General features: G+C 31.6%; 2 protein-coding genes across 9 annotated transcripts in view; both read right to left on the reverse strand.

Moving 5' to 3' along the window:
• Window positions 1-6,014: 6,014 nt before the first annotated feature.
• LIMK1 (LIM domain kinase 1) lies at window positions 6,015-19,086 on the reverse strand. 3 transcript variants are annotated; one of them, XM_014237639.3, is made up of 7 exons: window positions 18,986-19,086; window positions 17,529-18,327; window positions 15,441-15,530; window positions 12,496-13,930; window positions 12,282-12,436; window positions 10,308-12,211; window positions 6,015-9,103 (listed from the first exon to the last, which is right to left on the reverse strand). In XM_014237639.3, exons 1-7 carry the CDS (start codon window positions 19,005-19,007, stop codon window positions 8,799-8,801), a joined length of 4,710 nt encoding a protein of 1,569 aa, XP_014093114.2. In that variant the 5' UTR covers window positions 19,008-19,086; the 3' UTR covers window positions 6,015-8,798. The 3 variants fall into 3 exon arrangements, with proteins under 3 accessions (XP_014093114.2, XP_036215549.2, XP_036215550.2); XM_036359656.2 differs by having other exon boundaries at window positions 15,441-15,533; XM_036359657.2 differs by lacking the exon at window positions 15,441-15,530.
• Window positions 19,087-20,004: 918 nt separating this feature from the next.
• Window positions 20,005-26,938, reverse strand: part of Pits (Protein interacting with Ttk69 and Sin3A) — a 32,079-nt gene continuing 25,145 nt past the window's right edge. For 5 of the 6 annotated variants that reach the window (XM_014238148.3, XM_036359662.2, XM_014238157.3 and 2 more), the window contains exons 3-5: window positions 23,462-23,848; window positions 22,520-23,019; window positions 20,005-22,453 (exon numbers count right to left, since the gene is read on the reverse strand). In XM_014238148.3, the coding sequence (XP_014093623.2) occupies window positions 22,313-22,453; window positions 22,520-23,019; window positions 23,462-23,848 (1,028 nt within the window). In that variant the 3' untranslated portion in view covers window positions 20,005-22,312. The remainder of the gene's footprint in view (window positions 22,454-22,519; window positions 23,020-23,461; window positions 23,849-26,938) is intronic. The other variant, XM_014238183.3, reaches the window with a different exon arrangement.

Genomic DNA, 26,938 nt, shown 5'->3' on the forward strand with positions numbered 1-26,938 from the left:
TCCCTCTCCTTTTGAATGTCAAAACTCACAAGCTCTAACTCTCCGAAAATAATTATTCTTCCGTCCGCAACTCCGAAGTTTCAGCTGCATTAACCCACAAACGACTTCTGGAAGTACACGCTCTCCGCTTCTGTCATTTATCCTTATAAAGTGTTGAAAATCTCTTTCACTTTGGCTTCTTTGCACATCTTTACTACATCTCTTTACATTTCCCAAAGGCTATGGCTCACTGGGTTACGACACAACAGCTGTTAAGATTGTACTATGGTCAAAGTTTTTTTGTCTTCGATTGTTTTTCTTAAGTTGCCTGAATGTTCGGCAGTTCGGTTACGGCTCTACTTGTTTAGGTGGTTTAAAAAGAAGTCAGCTAAGCTGTGGGCTAGTTTGTTGGATCGTTGAGTTGCTATGTAAGCGCTTGTTTGCTTAGATAATAAAGCGCGTTTAAGCAGCAGCTGTGGTTTCGAAACTTAGCAGCAACCAAATAGATGCATTAAGAATTAAGTTTAATAGAGAATATAATTTAATTAAGGTTTGCACCGCGACCTAAGGCCTATTATGCCCTAATTTAAGCGAGATGGAAGTATGCTTGATTATTTTGGTCGAAGTTATCGAAGGTTTGGAAGCTGATTCGAAGTAAAGTCTTCGAAGTTCAGCGCTTCGGTATGCCTTTATCAGCTCATTAAAGCTTGTATAACCACTTTTAAGTTCCTGAGTAATCCACCACATGCAAAAGTGTATATTTTGACTGAAAATACTTTTTTTTTTTTAATTGTGAAAACCTAATCTAAGATATTTCGCGTAAGACCACAATTCTTAAAAATATTAGAAAATTTGTTCGAGCTTAAAAGCTGCTATCTTCATAAAGCTCGTTAATCGTTAATATAAAATCGATAAAATTAATCGTTTGTTTACTTTATAATCGGTAACAATTGCATTTTGTTTTATAAAGTAGAAATCACAACAAGTTTATTTTTCTTTTATTCAAAGAAATTTATTTTCAAAGACAAACGGGAATTGCATAGGTATTTACGAGAGTAGGTAAAAGCATGTTTTTTTTGTTTATTGGAAATATTGTTGTCAAGCAGAGATTTTCAAATGCAATGCAATTTAAATGAGTAACTTTTAGAACTAAAGGGGAAAAAATCGTAAAGAATTATATTTCTATAAACAATTTTCGTTAAAGAAAAAAAACTTATAAAAATAAATAAATAAAAAATTAACTATTATAAAATAATGAAAAATTTTTATACTGATAATAAAATATTATATTATAAAAAAATATATAATTTCGAATTTTCTAAAATTAAAAGTACAAATCTTATAAAAATTAAAAAAAATCTTAATTAATATATTAAACAAAACCAAAAATGTATAAATAATTATTTGTAAATCATCATTTATTAATATTCAAATAAAGAATTATTAAAAAAAGTAATTAAAGCAAAAAAAATAAAATTTAGTTTAGTTTTATTATAATAAAAATTTAATTTTAAATTTTAATAAAAATTTAATTTTCAAATTTTAATAATAAAAATGTCATTTATATATATGTATGTATATAAATAATTTTAAAAAATTAAATAAATAAAAAATTAACTGCAATAAAATAATGAAAAATGTGGTTAAAAAATTTTTACTTGCAAAAATATTATAAAAAAAAATAATTAGTTTCAAATTTTCTAAAACTAAAAGTACAAACCTAATAAATGTAAAAAAACATTATTTAATATATTAAACAAAACCAAGAATGTACAAATAATTTTTTGTAAATCATCATTGTCTAATATTCGAATAAATAAATAATAACAAAAAGAATTAAATTAATTAAAAATAAAATATTACAAATAAAAATTCTATTTTCAAATTAAATTCTTTTTTTTTTTGATAAAAATGTCATACAAAATATATTAAAAGTTTAACAAAATATTTCAACTATAGAAAAAAAGAAAAATAATTAGTTCATATTATTAATATTTACATAAAAGTAAAGAAAATTAAATAGAAAATTTATATTATAATAATTTTAATTAAAATACGTTAATATTTCGAAAAAAAAATTTTAGATTACAACCAATATTAAAAAAAAATTTTAATTAAATAACAAAATTTAAAAAATCAAAAAAAAACATTTAAAAAATAAAAATTAAGTTGCAAAATTAAAAAAAATAAAAATTTAATCAAAGCATATATAAAGTGAATATATAAAAATTAATAAAACGGAAAAATTTAATATATTAGAAAAAAACTTAAATATTTTAAAACTAAAAACAAAAATGCTTGAATTTAATTTTCAAAAATGTTTATAAGGCAAATCAAATTTACAAACGTGATTTGAATAATTCAAAATTATAACTGCAAATTTTATTAAAACAATTAACCAAATTAAACCAAATTAAGAAATTAGATAAAGAAAATAAAATTTATACAAATTTTAAGCAGTAAAATATGTATAAAGTATATACTTAAAATACAAAAAAAACTTCATAAAATTTCAAAAATTCAAATTTGACAAAAATATATAAAAAAAATACAAATTTGACAACTCTGGAATTAAATTTTCAAAGATCAACATGAAAAAATAGAAAACATCAAACTTGCATAAGTGCACAAAATTATTCAAATTTAATTTAAAAATCTATATTTTACTTTTTTCGCTTTTTTATAACCAAATTTACAACAGACAAATGTGAAGAAAAGTGCGCAATCATATTCGAGTACAAAATTATAAAAAAAAAACTTATTTTTATTTATTATATCATAAATGAAAAACTTTTTTTGATCATTAAAACAGCATAAGTCGGCATTGTGCTATAAACACCAAACTTAAAGTTAAACAATTTAATTCGATTAGTGTCAGAAATGCATTATTTGTGTTTAAAATTATTTTAATAATAATGCAAAAGTATAGCAACAAGCACTTACATGCACATGTATTTATGTATATACAACAATTTCCTTAATCTAAGCTCTCAGTATTTGCTTTTGTTCAATTTAATGCAAAGTCTCGCTTTTCGTAAGACACGTCGTGTCTTCGATCTTAATTATTGCAACAGCGCTTATATAATATTACCACAATTGTATATGTGTGTGTAATGTATATTGTTTAGTTTTACTTAGTTTTTAGGCTTATAAATTAGTTAATTTCTCTAATTTATTAAATATAATAACAAAAAATCCGTTAGAACATTTAATACAGACGTTGTTTGCGGTGTTAAGAATTTTTATTCTTTATATAACACAATCTCATTTTAGATTTTTTATATTTAATTTTTTATGTTTGGTTTTTAAATTTTATTTTATTAGGTTTAATATATTATTATCTTTTTAAGTTTTTCTATATTAATATTTAATTTTTTGTGACTTTTATTCATATTTTAATTTTATTAATATATTTTAATTATTTAATTTTTAAAATTATATATAATATTTTTTAAATTAATTAATTAATTTTCACATTTTATTTTTAATTTTTATACTTCGTTTAATTATTTTTTGTTTCATTCATTCATTTGATTACTTTTGATTTAATTGGTTTTTAATTTAATTAATTTTAAATTTGTATTTAAACTTCTTACTTAATTTGTCTAATTTACTTTTATTTCTTATAGTTTTTATTTTTAATTTTTAATTTTTAGTTATTAATTATTTATTTTTATATTATGTATATATAATTTGTTTTGAAAATTTATATATTTTTTTAATTCGTATAAATTAGTTCAATTTATTATTTTTTTATTTTTATTTTTTATTTAATTTTATTTTGTATTAATCCTTTTTTATTCGATGTTTCCTGTTCATTTTGTTTATTACATTTTATTTTTAATTTGTCGAATTTATTCCAATTTATTTTAAATTTTTAATTTTTTTATTTTGTATTTATTTTTATTTTATATAACTTTTTTTATATTTGATGTTTTCTTTTCATTTCGTTTTTATTTTTATTTTTTATTTTTTAAGATTATATTACTTATTTCTACATTAAATTTATATATATTTTAATTTTAATATATAAAAATAATTTAAATTAATTTATAATTTTTTAAACATTAATTTTTGTTCGTTTTTATTTCATATGATTTTTTTATATTTGATGTTTAATTTTTTGTTTTCGTTTTATTTTTTGATACATTTTATCGTTAATTTGCATAATTTATTTTAATTTTTGATTTAATTTTAATTTTATTAATTTTTGTACATATTATTGTTAATTTTTTATTTGCATAATTTATAATTTTTTTTTTATATTTGATTTATTTTTATTGTATATTCTTTCAATATTTCCTACTATTTAATTGTAATTTTTTTTATTTTGTATAATTTTTTCATTATTTATTTTTATTTCATACATTTTATTTTTAATATGCGTAATTTTTTTTTTAATTTTTGATTTACTTTTATTTTATATATTTTTTTGTTATTGATATTTACTTCTAATTTTTTTTTAATTTTATTTTTTATTTGTTTAATTTGCGTAATTTATTTTAATTTTTTTTTTTATATTTGATTTTTAATATTTATTTTTAATTTAATTGGTTATTTTTGTATTTAATTTTTAATTCAGAAATAAATTTTTTTGTCTATAGGTTTAGTTTGTTTATTTTTATTATTTATACTTCATGTTTTACTTTTAGTTTTGAATTGCATTTCTTATTTTTATTATAATTGTATTTTTTTTTGTATTAATTTTAATTGTTTTTATGAAGTTTTCTTTTTAATTTTTTTGCATTCTCTTACAAAATAAAGATGTGAGCATAAAATATTTTTTATTATATTATTCGGATCAATATTATATTTCCATTTAATTATAAATGTTTAATTTTTTATTGTATATCATCAGTTCTTTCAACGTTTTACATAATACTTGTTATTAGTTTTTTACTATTTGTTAAATTTTTCAAATATTTATTTGCTTTACTTCTGATCTAAATTATTTTTTTTTTCAAATATTAATCACAGTTCATTTGTCAAAAATAGAAAACTGCCAAAAAGTGGCAACAGTGGTATTTGAGCAAATTTGAAGTACTTTGAAATAGTTTGATAAGCATAAAAAATAATAACGTAAAAAAAACAATTTAAAAGATATAAAAAATATATATAACAATATATTTGTTTATTGTTTAGAAGCTATATAAATTTAAAAAAAAAATTTTATTAAAGTACATGTTTTTACTGCAACTCGAATTTTTAAATTTTAAAAAATTATATTTATAATTTTTTTTTTATTTTATAATACTTTTTTCAAATAATAATTAAAAATATAATTTATTGTTAAATGTTTGGCAAAATTTTGAAATTTTAATTACATAGTTTTCCACTGTTTCTTTTCGTAGTTAAATTTCTTTATTATTAAATTTTCTCATTTTCATTTTCGGGCTTAAAAATGTTTATACCTGCTAAATTGTTCAACAATTTTCCGAACAATTTTTTACTTTTGAGCAAATTTATTAAGCGCTGAAAAATAGTTTATGAAGAGTAAAAAAATAATATTTCTCTGAAAACTACTTTTCTAAAAACAAATATTTTTCAAAAAAAAAAAATACTTCTTAAAAAAAAATATTTTTCTAAAAAAATATTTCTCTACAACCATTTTTTTTCTAAAAACAAATATTTCTCTAAAAATCTTACTTTATAATTCTTTTTTTATCTTAACTGTTAATTTTTTTTGGAATTGCATTTTAAATTTTGGAAAGTTAATTAAATTTTGAAAAAATACTACTTTTTAAAAATAATATATTTATATGACATACCGGAAGAAAGTAAATAAAATAGTTAAAAAAAACTTTTTTTTATTTTATTTTGTTTCATTTTCGGTCATAAAAATTAAATATAAATAAAAATTTGTCAACAATTTTCCAAATATTGACTACTATTTTTTGAGCAAATTTATTAAGCAAAAAAAAAACATAGTTTAACGAAAAATTTAAAAAAATATATTTTGTTATTGTTTTATTGGTTTAGATTTTTTATTTATTTATAACTAACCTGAAAAAATGAAATAAAATTTTAAAACAAAGTTTTTATTTAAAAAATTAAACATTTTTATATTTTATTCAAGTAGTTGCTTAAAAACTTAATTTTTTATTGCAAAAGCTTAAAAAATATTCGTTTCTGTTTGTTGCTTAGTTAAATTAATAATATTGCTATAAAATTTAATATAAAAAAAACAAAATTGTGCGAAAATGGCAAAAAATGTAATTTTCCAAGACTACAATTTTGGGAATGTCTTTTTAGTTTCATATATTCGTTTATAATAACTTAATTTTTTATTAGTTTAAAAGAATTAATAAAATCTTAAAATACTTTTAGTAAAATATTATATAAATTTGAAATTTTTTTCGAATGAGGAATGTTTTTTTTTTTTTGCTTTTAAATAGCAATTCGCATAAAAAAGTTTAAAAATTTTAGATTTTACATATGTAAATGTTAATACATAAAAATGCTGGAAAATATTCGCTTAAAATATGGTTTTTAACTATTTAAATACTGTTAATATGCTTAAAAATACATAAAACGAGTTTTTAACAAATATTTTACCGCTAAATTACAGTTATTAGTAGAAAAAACTTAACTTTAAATATAAATTAATACAAAAGTTTAATATTGCAGTTTAGTAGAGAATTTTCAAATTCGAAAACGTTGTATATTGTCATATAAGGTATGTTTTTTTATGGTCGTTTAGTATATCAGTATCAATTAATCGACTAGTTAAAATTTTGAGTAAGCTAAAATTTTTATTGCAATATTTTTTTTTTAATTTTATTATTTGTTCTAATTTACTGCCTACGAAATATTTAATTTTTTATGCATAAACAAACGTCATGGATATTAAAAAACCTTTTATAACAACTTCGAATTTTCGAACATGCCCTTTTTTCGCTATAATTAACTTTAAAAGGAACTGATTTCTATATACTTGCTGAATTTTAATAGTTTAAACATTTCAGTGACACATATTTGAACATATTTAGCTAAACTTTGTTAAAAAAAAGCTATTGTATTTTAAATTATGCAGTTAAAAGTTTTTTAGTTATAATCTTTTTACATTTACGCAAAAGTTTTAGCCATATTTTTTGCATAAAAAACCAGATAGTGTTAAACAACTTTTTGCATGAACTTCCATTTTTCGAACATCGAATTTTTGCTCAAAACTTTTGCGTAACAGTGAAATTTTGCAAAAATTTGCTATATATCAATAGTTTAAAAACTTTAGCAGAACATTTACGAATGATAAGAGCGTTAAACAACTTTTTGCATGAACTTCGTATTTTCGAAGATAAAATTTTGGCTCAAAACTAATGCGTAACAGTGAAATTTTGCATATATTTGCCAGTTTTCAGTACTTTTAAAACTTAAGCCGCGCATTATTATTAATTATACAAATTTCGAATTTTCGAATAACAAAGTTTCGCTCAAAATTTAAGCGTAACAGTGAAATGTTGCATATGTTTGCTATATTTAGGTAGCTTAAAAACTTTAACAGCACGTTTGCGAAAGATAAAAGTATTAAACAACTATTTGCATTAACTTCAAAGTTCCGATTATCAAATTTTTTGCCAAAAATAAACGCTTAGAAGTGAAATTTTGCATATATTTGTTATGTGGCGGTAGTTTAAACGCATGAAACGAACATCAAATTTGTTGGTGAAAAGTGAAAGTGAAATTTCACATATGTTTGCTATGTTTTAATATTTAGAAGTGTTTAGTGGCAGCTTTTAGAAAATTTTTACACGATTTTACTAAGCAAAAAAAATATTTCTAATGTTTAACTTTTTTCGTTTAAGTTTTCGTCCTATAATTTGTAGCTTATATACTTATTTTTATAATAGACTTTAATGTGTGCGCTTCCAAATTGCATTTAGAATAATTTTTGCGCGCTACATATACATACATATATATTTTTTAAAGAAATTATTTTTCGTGTTAGTTCAGTTTACTTTTTTCGAATGGCACTATAGTGTAGGTGGTTAGCGATACATTGAGGAAATTCAGCTGTTTGTTATATATATTATATATGTATATATAATTACATTTATACTTTTATTACTAGTTAAAAGCTGACAACAAATAACGCTTAGATGGAAGCAAATAAAAAGCGTGAAACATTAGTGGCGATTTTAGTACATTTTGTAGTAAGTCATTAATTTTTAGTAATATGTGAGGTAGTGATTAAGAGTTTTCCAACTGTTTTTTCACAACGTTATTAATTTTTTTTTTTTCAAAAACACCGTTATGCGCTCGTCGTTTTCGGACTTGCTGGCCAAGATTGTGTTGCGTTTATTAATTTTTCGCATTTTTCGTATATTAGTTGTGTAAAAAGCATATTGCATTATATAATATATTCCTACATAGTTTAGGCACTTTTTTCCCACTAACAACTATATATTATATTCAACTTTTCATTTGTTTACAACTTTCGCATAATAAACACTTAAAATTAATTGTTATTGAAATAAAATTGCAAGTTTTCAACTATTTTATATTCGTATGGCGGTCGTAACGCTTACATTCCTCAACTATGTTGTAGATGGAATAAAAATTTACATACATACAGACAGGCAAAACCGTTATTTATACACTACTTGTCTTTTTAAGCTTGTCTTTTAAACCTAATACACTTTGATATAAATTGCTTACAATACTCAATTCTTTATTCGAATATCCAGTTAAGTTCGAATTAAAAATATTTAACTGTTACACTCTCCCTTCTACACATTTCATCCTATTGTATTATTATCGTTTAGTTTCGTTTTAAATCTAAATTTATTATTCGCTTCATTATTGCTTTCGAAAATATCAAATCAATATCGCGTTGAGAGTTGCTTACGCTTGCGTCGCTCTAATTGTAAGGCTTGTTCAGCGCTGCTGTTCGTTGTCGGCGTCGCTGCCACTGTGTTGCTCACGACTGTGGCTTTCGTATCACTACTTTTGACTTTTACCTTCTGATCCGTCAGTTTCGCATTGAGGCGATGCACTTTCTCGGGACTGAGTATGGTGAGACGGGTTGTACTTTTCACGTTAGCAGGTGTTGTTGTTGTAAAATTACTATGATGACTGCTGTTGTTGGCAAGACTTTGACGCAGGCGCTGCTGTTGGGTTGGTGGTGCTGTGAGTAGAATGGAACGGTTTATTAATATTTTCCACAAAACAAATATAATACATTATAAATCTATAAAAAAAAATAAAAAATAAAAAATTTCCCGGAACAAAAGTTTTTTCGAACTTCACTTTTTATATGACAGCTATGTGGTTTTCTGTTTGTAAATGCCTTACTCATTTACGAAAATGTTAGAATAAGCTAAATTTGTATAGGTATAAAATATCAAAACCATAACTCATGAGATAAACATTTATATCTAACAAACGTTTTTTCGAACTAAAAAGATAAGGTATGTTTTTTCTGCTCAAAAACGATTTAAATGTTTATGAAAAGGTTAGTATAAGCTAAATTCGTGTGGGTATAAAATTTCATCACCATGACTCTTAAAGTAAAAAACTTTCTCATACAAAAGTATTTTCGAACTTTACTTTCTATATAGCAGCTATAAAGTTCTCTGCTAAAAAAGGATTTTAATATTTACAGAAATGTTAGAATAAGCTAAGTATTTTCGAAGTACAATTTTTATATGAGAACTACACACATATATTCGTATAATTTTCTGTTTGAAAATACTATTCATTTATATTTATTAACTGCACAAGCTTAATTTACAAATTCCATTATGCAAAAAATATAATTATTTTTCTAAAAAAAAGTAGTTTCGAAACTCAGTTTTACATGGCAAAAATATTTTTTGAGGTAAAAGATGCACAATTTCTTTTTATTATGAATATTTTATATTTATTTTAAAATTTTAGCACTTTCAAACTCGAAAAATCAAGTATGTTTCTCATACAAGTTTTTTCGAACTTAGCTTTTTATATAATTTTGACGTTGACAAAGCATACGCTTATAATTTCAGCGCCGTAATTCAGAAAACAAAACATATTAGAAAATTAATTTTTTTTCGAACTTAGCTTTTTATGTTTTTTTGATTGATTATAAAGTATTCATTCATGATACTGTCAGATCTTAACCCAGAAACTTATTTTTAAAGTTTTATATTTTCGAATTTTAATTTTTAGCGAGTAATGCGTAAGAATTGAGCAATATGAACTCTAAAATATATGGTTTGAAGATTTTTGTGTAAGCTATTTTTTCGAAATAAATATTTTTGTTCGAAGTAAATATATTTTTTTGAAGTAAACATAATTTTTTTTTAAATATATTTTTTCGAAGCTAACTATATATACTCTATCATCAAACTCACCTGTGTTTTGCACATCTTGTCTGTTCGCCAGTCGACGCGCGTCGCTGGCTTTTGTGGGCGAAAGTGTACGCCGTTGCGGCGCTTGTGTCATCTCTCGCGTTGTCGTCGTCATCGCTGACGGCTTCGCTGAGCTACGCAAGCCAAAGATACGACTTTTATTTGTCGCTGCCGCTTTTTCTGGCTTCTCTGTCTGCCATAGCTGTACGTTTGTACTCTCTTTACCACTATTGAGGCGACGATTCTTTTTCGGCGTCGTCTCCACCGTAGTTCCTGCAGTCGTCGTGGTTGTCGCTGACGCAGTCAATCGCGCGGGTGTGCTTTCTTCAATCTCCTCCGCTGCCACCTCATTAAGGTAGCTACGGAATGTGCTCACAGGACGTTTAGGCGATTTCACGCGCTTGCCGCTGCCACCCGGACTGTTTTTATTTTTACGTGCTGCTACCGGGGTTAACGGCGGCATGCACGGCAAACCCGTGTGTAGATTCTCCAATGACTCAGAGTGTGCGGTATACAGCTCGACCTGTTTTGGTAGCTGCTTGCGCCCAAATATCGGCGTTTGATTGATGCGGTAGGTGCTGCTGCTGCTGCTGCTGCTTGAGGCGACACTTTGTCCAGGCAGACGCGCAAGCTCGCTGGACGGCGTACCGGCCGGTAATGCGGCTACGCTGGCCGCTTCAAGACGCTGGAACATTTTTAATGCCTCGGGTGGCGTTTTGTACACACTTTCACTGGCGTTCGCGGGCTCTGTGGGGCTGGTAGCAATGGAGCGCGAGTTGCGCGAGCGGAAGAAGGTTTTCATTGAATTTTGTGAATTGCTGAAATTGCGTCGATTCGCTGCGTCGATTGTTTCGAATTTGTTGCGACACAAATTCAACTTCGTCCGTATGTCATCGAGCGCATTTTTGTACGATTTTGCGGAAATCTTTTTCTGTATCTGTTGCATGGTACTAAGCGTCGCTGCGTCAACCTCTTCAGTGGCCGCACTGACTGTCGGCGATTGCGCGCTCGTACACGCTGTCGCGCTCAGCTGCATTTCAGCGTCTAACGTTGTCTGCGTAGGCACCAACATTTTCGCCTCATCGCTTTGTACTTCATCTTCTGTGTGATCCTCTTCTTGCAAGACCGCCGGTCGATTTATTAAGTGCGCTGCAGGCATTTCACATTCAGCTGCTTTCATGTCATCCACAGCGTTTACCTCGTGATAGTTAAGACTCGTGTCGCAACTGGAGTCGAAATCTGAGCAATAATTCAAATCTTTTACATTATTTAAGCGCAAATCGCCATCGCGATTGATGTCTAGCAGAAAACCCTTCTCGCCGTACGGACGACTCTTCTTCGCGCCACCACCATTGCAGCTGCTCAGTGGCGTGCCGCCGCGCGCACCATTCTGCAGCGTCTGTTTCACCGCTTCTAACACGCTTTCGGTGCACTTATTCTCTGGCGTCACGCCGCGTTGTTGCGCGGCTTGCATAAGTCGTTGGCGGCGCCGTGCACGCATGCTATCGCGTATACGCTCGCCAGTAGGCGAGAAGTCTTTACCCAAATGCGGCGATTTCGGCATATCTTTACGCAATATGACCGCATTCTCTTTGCCTTCCATTTTCGTCACATCGTGGAAATCGCTGTCGTCTTTAAAGCCTTCCGCGTTTATACTAAGCTGTGTCACAACTACCGCAGGCTTTTCATTCTTCGGTGGCGTTGACTTACGCTGCGCGCCCAAATCGTCCAGATCGTCGCGGCTGCGATTCGACTTCGGCGTGAGCATGCCGTCTGGCGTGCTGCTGATGCTTATAATGCCCTTATAGTTTTCTATGTCGTACAACAGATCGGCGGGCAGCGATTGGTTCATGGCAATGGAGGCCAGCAGACTTTCCAACCAGATTTCGAGTATTTCAAAGGACGGTCTAAGGCGTTGGTAAGCAAGAAAAAATAATATTTAAATATTTCTTATAAGACAAATATATATACACACACCTTTTATCAGGATTGAGATCACAGCAAAGAAAGGCAATTTTATAAAACGCTTCTGGACACTGTGGGCAAAACTTCTCGCGGAATACCTTCTGGTTCAAGCCGAAGTCGGAGGTGCGCGGCAGGAAATCCGGATCGGCTTGTACGCGTCCAATGATCTGGAAGTTTAAAATTTAATGTTTTTTCGTATACATTGTTTGCATCGCCGTCTACTCACCTCACACAGCATAATGCCAAACGAGAACACATCCACTTTCTCATCATATTTCAGTCCCTTCATCATTTCCGGTGCCATCCAATAAGGATTACCCACCACCGTATAACGCTGCCTGCGCTGTCGACTCTTGCTGCGTCCCAATGTGCCATTCGGACTTAGGCATGCGCCGCCAGACCAACGCTCACTGCTGCTACTACTGCCAAGCGCAACACCGCCTGCCGCGCCACTGCTGCTGCCGGCGCTGAAGAACGGCGCCGTAATGATGCGCGCCAACCCAAAGTCTGCCACAATCACCGACTTGTCCTCGCGCACGAGGCAGTTTAGCGAATTCAGATCACGATGTATGATGTTCATACGGTGCAAATAACTCATGCCACAAGCAATATCCTTGGCGAATGAGACGCGCTGCGGCCATGTGAGCGGCAAACCCGAATCGTGTATAAGCTCCTTCAACGAACCGCCCGCTATATACTCGGTGACCAAATGCAACTTTTTGTCTTTGTAGAGCACGCCAATGAAGCGCAGCACATTCTTGTGATGCAGCGAACGCAACACCGCAACCTCTTTAAGGAAATTACGCTGCGCTTCCTCATCCACGCGATACAATTCCTTGAGCACCATCACCTCCTTCGTCAGACGATGCGTTACCTTGTATACCTGCCCAAAGAAACCCTTACCGAGCAGTTCGCCCAACACCAGATCGGAGGCACGAAAAATGCGTTGCGGCTTGGGCTCCACACGAAAGGATTTCGTGCGCGATAAATCGTAAATTTGCTCCGTCGGCGCATGTTGTTCATCCAGCAGCTTGGACATGCTGGAACAGCGCTCCTTCTCGCGCAAACGCATGCCCAGTTGTGTGGAATTCGCCGCAGTTGCGCCAACTTTAGCGTTCGCAGTAGCAGCGCCGCTCATAGTGGCTCCTATGGAATGTGTGGAACCTGCATGTGGCAACGTTGGCTGTTCACTCGCAATCATATTCAGATTCTTGCATTTACGCAGCTGACGTGTCTTCGTGCCGCTTATATAACCCTCATCCTTGCGCTTATATATGCGCTCCTTGTCCAGTTTGCTGAGCCGCGTGGGCGAGCTGCCGCCGCTACCGCAATCGCTGCTGTTGCTGTGCGGCGCGATCGTACTGGTGCTGGTGCTGCCGGTGAGCGAGTCGGTGACGCAGCAACGTCCGTAAACTTCGATGCTCGATGCGGATGTTGCCAACGGTGGCAGATCACTGTACGATGTGGGACGTTGCAATATGTCCGCTTGACTACAGCTGCGACACACCTGTACGGGATCGTGCTCGACGGTCAGCTGTAGAATTTTCTCAGTGCTGCGTATCAATTTGTCAATGTGTTCGATGGATGTGTCGTTAACGGGTGTGCCGTTCACCTCCAATATGCGATCGCCGATATGCAGATTGGCTAAGTTCACGTCGATTCTAAAAGCGGAAGGGGGGTTAAAGTAGGTGGGAGAAAAATTGTAAAAAAAAAAAAAAAAGATTTTGTGATATTTGAAAAGTTGAAGAATTGATTTCGATGAAATTTTTATGAAATTGATTTCGGTCTGGATAATATAATTTTGGATCATAAAACTTAATAAAAAAAAATGGTTATTCTCATTAAGGAATTCTATGAGGTTGGGAACGGAATTTGTCTTAGGATTATCAAGCCAAACAAGTGTGATTATTGTTATTGTTGCAGGCAACATTGTTGTTGTAATGCTTAGTCCCCCTTTTTAAGGAAAGAAGTTCCGAAAAAAAATTATTTTAAAAGATGTAAACGAAAGAAATAGCGGGGTTAGAAGAGCAACGTTAAAGAGATTTCTTGAAAGTGTTGGTGTAAATTCGGACATCCGTTATGTTTTTTGGGGTCAAGTCTTGATAATCTCGGGTTTAACCTGCAAAAATATCCAGACTTCAATTAAAGAAGTATTACACGACCCTCTAGAGTTAGCTCGAGCTCTTTAACTGTAATATCTAGCGATCATACTTCCATTACTTAAATTTGAGACAAACTTTTTGAAATGTGACACTTGACAGCCTGCAACTGGTGTCACGTGTCAGTTCATAGTCTCCAGCGTTCAATATATATCGTAAATGTGGTCGGGTGCCATCGATATTACGTCGAAAATCACAATTGATGCTTTGGCGAGATATATTCTTTGAGCTGCCGGGTAATTTCGGTGAAAATAACAGCAATTCATTGTGTTATTGAAATTTTAGGTTAGATTTGGCTCAAACTCCGTGTTACTAGTTAAGACCTCGTATAGCTTACTTTGCGCTAAAATTATTGTTCTATGGAGGGAAATCGCTACAAAATTTTAATTTTTATTACAAGTTAGTTTTTTCGCAGTGTAATTCTTGCGATACATTGAAAAGCCAAGAAAATCACATATTAAAACATATATAGTACGTTTGAAAGAGATAAGAAACCACAACTTCAAGGGAAAACAAAGCTGACGCACAAATTGCAGATTTTTATAAGGTCAGTCGAACGTTATAATAATAAGTGAAGCTCGTAAATTACGGTAAATGGGAGCGTATCCCAACTAATTATGAGAGATTTTGTAAGGGTTTTGACGCAGGCGAAAACTCGTGGTTACGACAAGCGGGTCTAAATAGTCTATATAAACAGGGATTGATGTCCGACCAAGGATTCTTATCATTAATGTGCTGGGGCTAAGTGATTCTTTGTGACTTAGAGGAGGACACAGTAGACCCTAGGTCGCGGTGGATGCCTCATTTCCTTTCTATTCTATTCTAAGGACCCTTATTACATAAACGTTGGCCGAAACTATTTCTACATTTATTTTTTTATTTTTTTATCTTTCAAACAAACGCTCTCTTCCAACCAGACCGAAAACAGTATCACACCGCTTTGCAACCAACAAGTAAATCAGTAAAAATAATAATTAAAAATATTTTAGTTAGTGGAAAATATGCATTTTACCTATAATCGCTACCACAACACTGATCGATAACCGATGTTATAAAGGAGAAAACATATTTCCCCAGGCGACCATATATTCTACAAATGTATCTGCTTTGGGCGATGAAGATTGATGTAGGTTATAAAAATAGACGTTTACGTTTACAGTTATTGGGTATAATTGTTATCGGTTTTTTTTTTTTTTTTTTGATTATTGGATGTTGGTTAATTTGTGATGGGATGATGAGTGCAGCAGGCATTATTTTCGTTAATAAAAATCACGCACACCATTACAAGTTCATAAAAATTCATAAGAAAGCACGTAGTAACAAACGACAGCGAGAAGTAGCGAGCGTATTCGAATTCAAGAGAGGGAGAGACAAAAATATAAAAGTGATGCATTAGTAAAAATTTATTTAAATGTTGTTAAAAGTTGGTATTAGTAGTGGATTTTTATTTTCATTTATTAGCAGTATGTTTTTAAGGAGTGGCAGGTAGTAATAAATTTATATGTAAATAATACCATCTATTAAAGAAATGTATCTTTTTTATTTTGATTTATATTTAAAATGACCGCACTGTTAGCGTTTTGCTAAAATATATAATTATTTTATTATGAGAGACCACAATATAGTTCTTTTACAAAAAAAAAAAAAAATACAGATATATATATAATTATCGATTTTTTGTTAGGAACATGAAATACGTGAATTGTATTTATTTTTACTATCATTTTTAGTAGCTTTTAGCGTACTTTTATATAAAAGAAAATTATAAAAATTACAAAACAATATTTACAAGTGAGTTTATGTTTTTGCACATCTATGTATTGTTCCACAATTCAGCAAATGCATTTTCCTTTACATAGTTGTACAATATTTTGTTTACAACACAAAATGTGTCTTTCAAATAATTTTCTCATTGTTTGTTTTTATTTTGTTGACTCAATTTGTATGGCTTTACAAAAAAAAAAAATAACACATTGCCATCAAAATTGCTTACTGCTGTTAAATTATACACAAATTATAATCATCAACAGTGTTTTGTATAAATATATTTTTTGTGTTTGCAAACAGCTTCCGTAGCTTTATGGTTTTACTATTTGCTACACAACTAACCGCTTACTACCCACATTAGCTTGAAAAATCGACTAATAATTTGTGCACAGCTGATCACTATTGAGGCGAGCGCGGACCGGTTAAACGGACGAACGCCTGTTTGGGAGGCTTAACCATTGACGCTTATCAATACACACGCACACAGTTGCACTGTAGTGTATGACTAATACATTATTTTTTGCAATTGCGACATGATTATTGAAATAAAATTCAACGCAAGCTACTTGTTTGCGTCCCTTACCGAAAGTGCGGTAAGCTGATAAGTTGACAATACAAACGTAAACAACACACATATGCATGTATGTATGTACATAAATGTTTTTGTAAATATAAACAACAGTCGCTTTAATAAACGCTCTTGTACAATAATAAAACAAAGCGCTGCAAGTAAAAAGTAAACCGAATTGTGGTTATGGCAGCACTAGCGGCGCGTCTGAGAGACGAAAAGGCACTGTAAATGGCTGATAAGCGTGCAGGTATGCGAATTATTTTCAATGTAAATAAGTGAATAAATAACCGAGACATTTATCACTTGCTTTATAAAGCGTTGACACAGACGAACGCGAGTAATGTTATATTATACGTAGATATGTATGTATGCCATATGTACATATATATATTTCTACAAGTCATTTTAGCGTGAAAAAGGTGAGTGCATCAATGTCCGCGCCATAGGAAAATTTGCTTGACCAACACATTGTTTATGGCTTTTGTGTATAAATGTATGGCAGCGTCGTGATGTGATCGCATGAAACAGCTGCAAACGATAAATCGAACTGTAGTGACACAATTACTCGCAATTTACACAAACAAAAAGTAATTTGTGCAATGCGGTGATTTCAGGCGTTGTTAAACTAGATTGTCGCTCACGTACACTACGCACACGAAATAATGAGATACATTTTTGTTAAAAATTTGTTGCTGTAAATAGTAAGCGCAGCAGGATTAGTAGTCTTTTTTCGAATTTACCGGAATTATCAGTGTTACTCACTCAGATATGCGCACGGCAGGACAAACTTCGAGTGGACCGTCTAAACGCTTAGCATGTGTTGGTGAAGTGGCACGAAATGCACCGCCGCTGCCACCACCACTACCGCCATCCAAATAATGTCGTTGCACGCTCACATTATCCACAGACAGACGTAGACCCGGTGTTGCATCCTTCGGTATTTCAACGAGACGTATGGAATGTATAGGTTTTGCGCTGCCACTAATTGCATTAGTGTGTTTTTTGTTACCACTGCCGCCACTATCAATGGTTACACTTGCGCTGAGCGCGTCTACATCCGTCGCAACTGCATGTGTTTCTTGTTGTTTATAACAATTGCCACAATAGAGTTTGGAACGCTCAACCAATGCGTACGCTTCACCCTCACCAATGAACACAGCACACGCGCTGCAACAAAAGCATTCTGGATGAAATTTATGATCGCCAGCTACCATAACCGGTCCCGTTATTATAGCACTGCATTGTTGACAGCATTCACCAAAACGTTGATAATAATCATCCCGGCAGAAGAGTAGACTGTCCTTTTCGAAATACCAATTGTGCAAATGTGTATCACATACGGAACAACGAAAACAATCGCTATGCCACTCTTGACCCAGCGCAATGACGAACTCCTCACGACTCAAATTCAATACATTCAAGCAGCCGGCGCATGATGTGCTGTAGTTGGTGATACGTGTGCCGGTTGTTGGCGTCTTTTGTTGCTGCTGCACATTCAGCTCCTGGGTTGATTTTGATGTTGTAGGCGGGGAACCGGTTGCCCTAGGAATGTTTTCAATATCTGCAAGTGGGCCAAAGCAAGAAGTTGCATGAATGATAGTCGCATTAAAAAGCTGTAATGGGACACCTGCCAAAACAACACAAACAATAGATAATACTATGCGGTGCGCTCGGTGCATAAGCACTAGAACAAATTTTTATATTTATTTTTATTGCACACACTCAACGTTTTGACCCTGACCCTCAAGCGGTTAAATGGCGCCAGTCATTGCGCCAACTTCTGCTGCTCCTACAACAATGCTACATGACAGCAACAGCAATAACCAAGCACACGCTCTTACCCCAGCAAAGGTGATTCACTCATACTCCAAAATTTCAACAAACCCATTGACAACTATAACAATAAACACTGTGCGAGATGTACGGCAGACGCCAAAGTCCTACTGGCATTCAAAGCTACCGAAAATCAATTGCATTGCTACATGTAATTAATTTGTGACTAAATTTAAAGCTGTTTTATATATTTGTGATGCGATTGCACAATTTTTAAAAATGTTGTAGTGGAAAACAAATTCTCAGTAGCCATTACAAGTTGCATCGCCCACGCAAACGTCGTGCCTACACTTGTTTTCGAGTTGTAGCTCTTTAAAGTGTATTTATTTTGTACACAAAACACTTGTGCGCTATTTAATTGCCTAAATTTACTAAGTTTTCTTTACCAAAATTTAAATTTTTCGCCATTTTCCACTATAAAACTACATTATTCTCGTTCGTCTGTTTTGTAGCTCTGTTCGTCCCAAATAATGAAGAAATGAAATTCCATTGGTATGCTTTCCGAACATACCCGAAAAGCAAATTCCCTATTAGCGGTTGTCAAATCATTACCCGAGAACGTATATTATGAAATACGTTCTCTGTTATAAATCTACGTTCTCTGCTGTGATTTCGAGTTCTTGTGGCAACACTATTGCTGAAACGGATATTCTACAAAATTTAAAATATTTAAACGAATCAAACTACTTTTCAATTTCATCCGCAATCAAAAACAGTTTTTTCCGTACTTTCACACCATCAGCAATCAAATTGTACATAAAAATAGGTCTGGCATCACTATACCTGTCATTCATAGACGCGGCGCTCGTTTTTCATCGGAAGCATGAAGTGTATTTAAGGAAATTGCAATAATTTCCGCTCGTTTAAAAACTCAAATAAGTGAATTTAAATATTCGAAGAAATTTTCTACGGCAAATTTCCAGACAGAAAACACGAGTGCAATATTAAGTAACTACTGCCGATGACGTGCAAATGTGCAAGTGCGTATAGTTAACAAGTGAATATAACTGTCCGTCTGTCTGTCTGTATATACGCAACTTAGTCTCAGTTTTTGAGATATAAAACTGCAATTTTCAACCCCTTTCTTCCCAAGAAACTGCTCATTAGAACCGGAACCGTCGAAAACGGACGACTATAGCATGTAGCTGGCATACAAACTGAACGATTCAAATCAAGCTCTTGTATGCAACTTTAATATTTATGAAGGGTATTATAGCTTTGGTGCAACCGATGTTAACGTTTTTTCTTTTTAAAATTGTTTTTCCAAAATTTTTCGGTTTTATACACTCATGCTTCTATCATAAGTTGTGCCTTATGCAATAATTGTGCTACTGTCCCTGCTTGCCCCATATATAATTCACACCAGTTTAACGATTCTCTCATTAAATAAGTACAAATTCGCTAATTTCGTTTTTCACATATCCACTAAATTATTTGAAATGTTTTTCCAATATTTTATTATTCACGTTGAAATATTTATATTCTTACATGGTAAGTTTACAAATTGTTTGTTTGCAATTGTTTCACTGTTGTTGTCGATTTTATGTTATACATTTATGTATTTAATTTAATGCGCATTGTAAATCTAATGTGTATTATATAATATTAGTTAGGATTGTTTAGTGTTTTGCAATTTGCATTTAAATAATTATTTACTGCTTGTTTACTTTTTCCACTAAAAACTACGATATTTGTTGTATGCCGCAACTTGGTTGGCGTTGAAAATTTACAAATTAATATATATTTTATTTATTTATTGTTATAAACAAGTTTTAAAAATTAATTTACGTTTACATTTTAGAATTGGAATTTGCGTTAAAATTGTTAATCGCTAACGAATTGTGATAACTTTTTTTTACTGTTAATTTGCAGCAAATTTTAATTTTCCCTTGACTAATTAATTAAACGGAAAGAAATCACTGACTGTTGCAATACAAATTTGCACAATTTTAACGCATACACTGCAATGTAATAGCGTGTATGCACGACAAAACTGTTTGGGCGTTATGAACGCACGACAATTAACGCTAATATTTTTTACTCTGCGCGTCAAATATTAATATTTTTTTGTGGTAAATTTTTTGTTGTAAATTTTTACATATTTTTTAATTTTTATTATTTTTTTTAATTTTTATAATTTTTTTAATTTTTATTATTTTTTTGCCAAACTGCGTAAAATCTCTATAAATAATAAATACAACAATGCGTAAAATAAGCGCCGTAACAGCTCGCAAATACACTTAAAGAAATATTTGTGTTTAGCATTAAATGTTATATAGTTTAAAACTAAAATATATAATTGAACTTAGCATTAATTTACATTTAATATTAAATTATTATACTTTTAAAGAGTTAAACCATTAATATGTTTTTGTTATATAAACTAGTTTTACAGCTAAAACACATAAAAAAAATCAAAAACATAATTGCATTCGCTTTTGTAGTTACTACAAATATAAATTTCAACGAAAAGTTATTTTTGATATCTTACAAATTAGGCATTATGTACAAGTAATATTAAACCAATTAATTTTTGTTAAACTTATTTTGATTTTTTTTTTAAATATTTGTTTAACGTAGATTTTAAAAGCTTTTATTGTAAAGAAAACGGCAAAACGTACTTTTCGCATAATTATATTTAATTATTGTTATTGAAAAAATGAGCAGTTTACGCTACGCAAAGTGAAAATAAATAGATTTTTGTGTGCATGTGAACTTAAAATATTTTTCACTTAAATCAAAAATAATAATGTTCTACTAAAAAACAAATTTGCACTCTAGTCAACGCGTAAGCTTTAATTAAATCGTCTGTTTTGCATGTTTTGCTCGAATTTTTTTTTGTTTTTTGATAATGCACTCCTTAGGCCCACAAAAATAATAAACAGGCTTTCTTTTCTTATATGCTTTTATGTTTTGCCCAATTGCTCGTACTCCAAACTGGCATTTGCTATACGCAAAAGTATGCAATTAATTTTTTTTTTAGTTATTTTATATGTTTTATATATGTAAATCTATTTGTTAATGTTGCTGCGTGCTTTTAAACACAGCAACTGCCAAGAAAGTTCAAAGTCTGCACTCCTGCATGGAGGACCAGCACAAAAGCCAGGTGCTCAAAGTGGTCTGAACTGTGTGTACGCGGTATAAACATCGATAACATCGTGTGTTATCGTTGTAAACAGTTCTCAAACAACTTTTCGCCACTATACAAATGTGGTTTGTATACAAAATGCTTAGCAGCCAGTTACAAGTTGCCAATTCAAAGCCAATGCGCGCATATTTGCTGCACGAAACAGTTATGCGCACAAACACATACACGCGAGTTGTTCTTTTAAATTACCACACACATAAACGGTTATTAGCCGCACATTTATTAACTTTAAATACAAACGTTTGGCTTTTGAAAAGCTTTTTATTTTTTGACTGACCACTATTATTAACGCTGTCCCCAACTGGTTTCAAGTATCTTCCACTGCCATTTATTTTATAAACATTTCGCAAAACTGCTGCACAACTATTAAACTTCTACTTCTATGCTTATTTCTGTACTTTTTGTTTCAATATTCATTCAACTTGTGAGTTTTTAACTGCTCATACAATTTCAATACATTAGTTTTGACTCAAAAAAACATTTCTTTGCTCGGCCGCCCAGTTAAGTGTGTTTTTGTTTAAAAATTCTCCAAAGCCCGTCGCAGCTTTTTACAATAAAATGGACATTAAGATTCACGCTCCTTCTTCACCTTAACCTCCTCACCCAGTATAGTGGTGATTTCGCCTTGCATAAAAGCCCACGGAATCGTCGAATTAGCCAATGGACAGCGATCGCCGCTGGGGCAGTACACCTCATTGCCCAGACCCTGCAACAAATTTCAACAATATTAGTTTCAATATTTTATTAATTAAAAATTATACACAAAACTCACATTTTGCCGCTTGATGCTCTCTCGACTGCAGGGGAAGCAGAACTTATGATGATTAACAGACGGGCACTGCACGAAGTGTGTATCCTCTAGCCGCTCCTGACACAATGTACACTTGAGTGTGGCATTCTGCGCGGCGGCAGCCGCATTTGACGCGGATGCGCCGCCAGTTGCTGCGGCGTTTGCTGCGTTCATGCCGCCACTGGCTGGACCATTGCTATTATTACCACCTGGACCACCGCCATTGCTGTTGCCACCGACATTTGCGTCGCCGCCACTTGCGCCCGGCGGTAGTGGTCCATTATTGCCACCAGCATTACCGCCACTGCCGCTACTCACGTTGACTGCGCCGTTATTGTTGGCGTTGCCGCCGCCCACATTGTTGCCGCTGCCCGGTCCAACTTGTGGTGTGTTCGCTGGACTCGACTGCACCTCTGAGCTGGTGACTGTGGTGCTCGAGACATGACGCGAACCCGAAGAGCGACGTCCGGACGATGAGCCGGCTGTAATGAAAGAATTAAAATTAAAAAATCACTTTTAGTGCGCTCATCAATCATGAATGAATATTCCAAGTGAGTACAGTTACAAACAGTTAGTAATAATGCGTATGTGTGTGCAAGTGAATGTGTGTGTAGGTGTAAAAATGAGTGCACAGGTAGTGTGGGGTATGAAGTTAGTTCTTCGAGATGGACGCTGCACAAAATATGCCGAGGTCTCACGTAAGAAAACAAACAGCGATCGTACGAATATACGAAACACCACGATCCGCACCATAACGGTACGTACGAGTTCATTGTTTCACCTAAACCAAAATGGTTGCCAAACAAATTCTAGCAATTTCACAACAAAACTACTTAGACCAATATATAAATATAGTTATTATTATTATTTTTTTTTTCTTTTTGACTGTGTTTTAATTTCACTTAGCACTGGGACATTACTCACCCGAACTATTCGGTGAATGTTGGCTGCCGCGTGATGCTGTGCGCGGCGGCGGCGGTCCCGGTGGGCTCGGTCCATTCCTTGGACTACCCGGTGGCAATGTCTCTGTAATAGACATGAGATTAGCCATCGGACTTTGTGCTAATTGAGTGACTGAACAGGCGGTTGTTGGTAATTGTGGCAGAGGTGGTGGTGCTATTGACTGGTGTGGTGCTAGAGATTGAGGTGGTATTTGTTGTTGTTGTTGCTGTTGTTGTAGTGATATTTGTTGTGGATGTTGTTGTTGTTGTTGTTGTTGTTGATGATGTTGTTGTTGTTGTGATGACGACAAAGCTGGTGACGTCGAATTGCCTAACGGCACAACCGGATGTGGCATAGGCGGCACATAAACTATAAAATTCGAATCGAATCAGACAAAAATGCTTGACGTTCTTCTTCTGCTGCTATTTATGTATGTATATATGTTTGTAATGTTTTTTTTTTTAGAATATTTTCATATTTCGCGCACACACAATTAACCAGCTGACACACATAAACAATGAAAAAATTAAATTTTCTATTTCCCAGTAGAACTACAGGACATTGCGGCGTGTCTTTGTGTGCAGCGTTAGTTAAAAAGTATGGCGAAAAAATGATGTTTATTAAAAAAATTAAAAAAATTAAATCTATAAAAAATTATAAAACTTAAAAGTTAAAATTATATAAACTAAAAAAATATATATATATTTAAATAAAAAAGTTATATAATATAAATTACAAAACTAAATTAAAAAATTATTTAAATAAAAAAATTATTTAAATAAAAAAATCACAATTGTAAAAAAAATAATATATAAGCAAAATAAAGTGTATAATTAAAAAAAAATTATGTTGGTATATAAATTGAAAAAATATTTTGTTCAATTAAAAAAATTATGTAAGCTAAAAAACAAATTTATATAAATTAAAAATAAAATTATATAAGTAAAAAAAAAATTATTTAACTTAAAACAGCTAGATCATTAAAAAAATTTTATTAAAAAATTTACATTAATAAAAATGGCAAAAAATTATATTAATTTAAATATGAAAAAATATAGTACAAATAATTAACACAGGCTGGTAACTGCTTCTGATATAAAAATAATATAACATTCATACGACAACAATACAACAAATGAAATTTTTTTTTTTTTAATTTAATTTATTTAATTTACTAGCTACATACATACATACAATGCATATTTACAGTGCGTCAAATGCATAATTTTGACGAAAACACAATCCCAGCCACATGTAGTCACAAGCTTTGAGATAAATCACAACAGCAACTTACTTTTGTTCAAAAAAAATATTTTCGATTTTTTATTTGTTTTTCTTGAAGAGCGCTGCTGCACAACTTTTATACTTAAATATTTTTTTTTTTTAATTTTTTTATGTAGTACATTTGTAGTTTGACGCGTGTAGGGTATTTCAAGCATAATTCGCTTTTTAGAGAGAGAATTTTAGTTGTTTCGCGTTTTAGACGCTATTTACCGTTATTTTATAAAATAAAAAGAGCTGCCATATATTAGTTTTTAAGAAATTGGGCACACTTACATTTTTGGAAATATAAACGAATACTTTAGGTTTGAAAAAAAGTTTATTTCGAAATGCTAAATTAAATATTTTCGACGCGACTAACTGCTTCTCTATAATATATACTGCTAAAATTTCTATAAATTGTTGAGTAGCTTCAAGGGTGAAGCGCTAAAACAATTTTAGCACAAAGTAACATCAATTTTACTTTTTATAGCAAAAGACGGTCGCTTAGAAATGTTTAGACACGAAAATAAGTATATTTGCTACGTGTAAATAGATCTCTCGCATCAATTGACTCACTCTCTATAATATAATATAATATTTATATACTGCAGAAGCTTCTATAAACTAATATACTATTCTTAATAGAGCGGAGTTTAATGACTTCAATCCGAAAGGAAGTATAAAAATACACACCAAAATACATATAGACAGATGAATGAGCGCAAAAGTGCTTGCTGCATACTCAAATTTATGTATGTACATGCATACCTAAATATACGTGTATGGATTGCGTGCGTTCTACACGTAGAACGTTGTAAACATAAGCGCAACGTAATAACAACAGCGTCTACATATGTATGTACATATACTAATATTCATTTATGTATCTACATATACGTATACGCATAAACATAAACATCGGCCCAAGGAAAGAATAATAGACTTTAGTTTCATTTTCGTGCTGAATGAGATACAAAAATAGTATTTTTATAACAGGCGAATTCTTCTTTTATAGCAGAAAAACACTTTAATAAACATGAGCAGCAGCAATAATGCCGAACAATAGGGGGAACCAAAGCACATGTAAAGAATTTCTGTTTACAAAACTTATAATGTTCAATTCAATAAGAATTCTTCACACTATGCGAGCCGTTGCGGTTTTGTTGAATGTTTCTAAACAAAAAAAAATTAAAAAAGTTGTGTGTAAATAAACCAGCTTTTAAGTTGAAAAATATTCTTGAAGACTAGTCACACAACCAAAAAAATATATAGTTATAATTATAGCAATGTTGCAAGTTTAACGTGAGTTCATGTTATCGAACGTACAACGTTTAATTTGTGTGTCTGACAGCGCTTTATCGATATTTGACGGTCTCTTGTTCCATAACTACATAAGTGGTTTTTGCATCACAAAGCACCGATATTTCGATTATACATGTGGGAATTACGTGTTCAATATTTGGGAATCTCTTGATTAATAACTAAGTGGTTTTGGCATCACACAATAGTTGTTTATATTTGATTCGAATCCAGTTAAAGCTAGAGGTCTGATTTCTAATCACTCGTGTATGCAACAAGTTTTAAAGTGCTGACTTTTTAAGGTAGTCTACATATATATATGTATTGCTTCGGTATATCGAAAGTCTTGCTTTTAAAACTCTCGAACTATTCGGAAGTACCAAACATAAATTATAGCTTCGCCCTATCAATGTTTGCTTGACAGTTTAAGTTTGAACTGCGGTACTCCATACTTTCCCTACTTGAATGATATAACCTTTTTTTCGTTATAAAGGCACCCCGGTTTCTTCACACAACTCACTCACAAAAATCAGAGGCGACGATTGTTTTTCTTGATTGTTTGTTTTCTTAGGTATTGCGTACTTCAATTCTTTATCCAGGACATTATCCTGATCTTTTTATATATACTTATATATAACAAATAACATAGCGGTTTGAGACCCTTATACTTGTGAAGTTTTAAGTTTGCTTGACGCAATTTTGTATTTCTTTTCCAAAAAAGTGTTTAGAGGGTTCTCTCAGATTTCAGTCTGCTTCAGAAAGAACTAGGAGGCTTATTACCGTTAATTTAGTTAGTTTTAAATATTATTTGTGCAATTATGCGGATATCCGGTTTAACGAATTGGATTAATTCTCGTTTTCCGTTGTCACGGATAAAAACCTAATAGTATAGAGCCT

Source organism: Bactrocera oleae, chromosome 5 (genome assembly GCF_042242935.1).
Source record: "Bactrocera oleae isolate idBacOlea1 chromosome 5, idBacOlea1, whole genome shotgun sequence".
NCBI lineage: Eukaryota > Metazoa > Arthropoda > Insecta > Diptera > Tephritidae > Bactrocera > Bactrocera oleae.

Excerpts from the sequence above, each read along its gene's own strand:
- LIMK1 (XM_036359656.2), bottom strand. The coding sequence starts at position 19,007 with ATGGCGAAAAATTTAAATTTTG. Across the intron at positions 18,328-18,985 it reads GGCGAAAAATTTAAATTTTG|ATATTGAAAACATTCCTAGG; the intron begins GTAAAGAAAACT and ends GCCCACTTGCAG. Across the intron at positions 12,437-12,495 it reads TTGGCATTATGCTGTGTGAG|ATCATTGGACGCGTACAAGC; the intron begins GTGAGTAGACGG and ends TTAAACTTCCAG.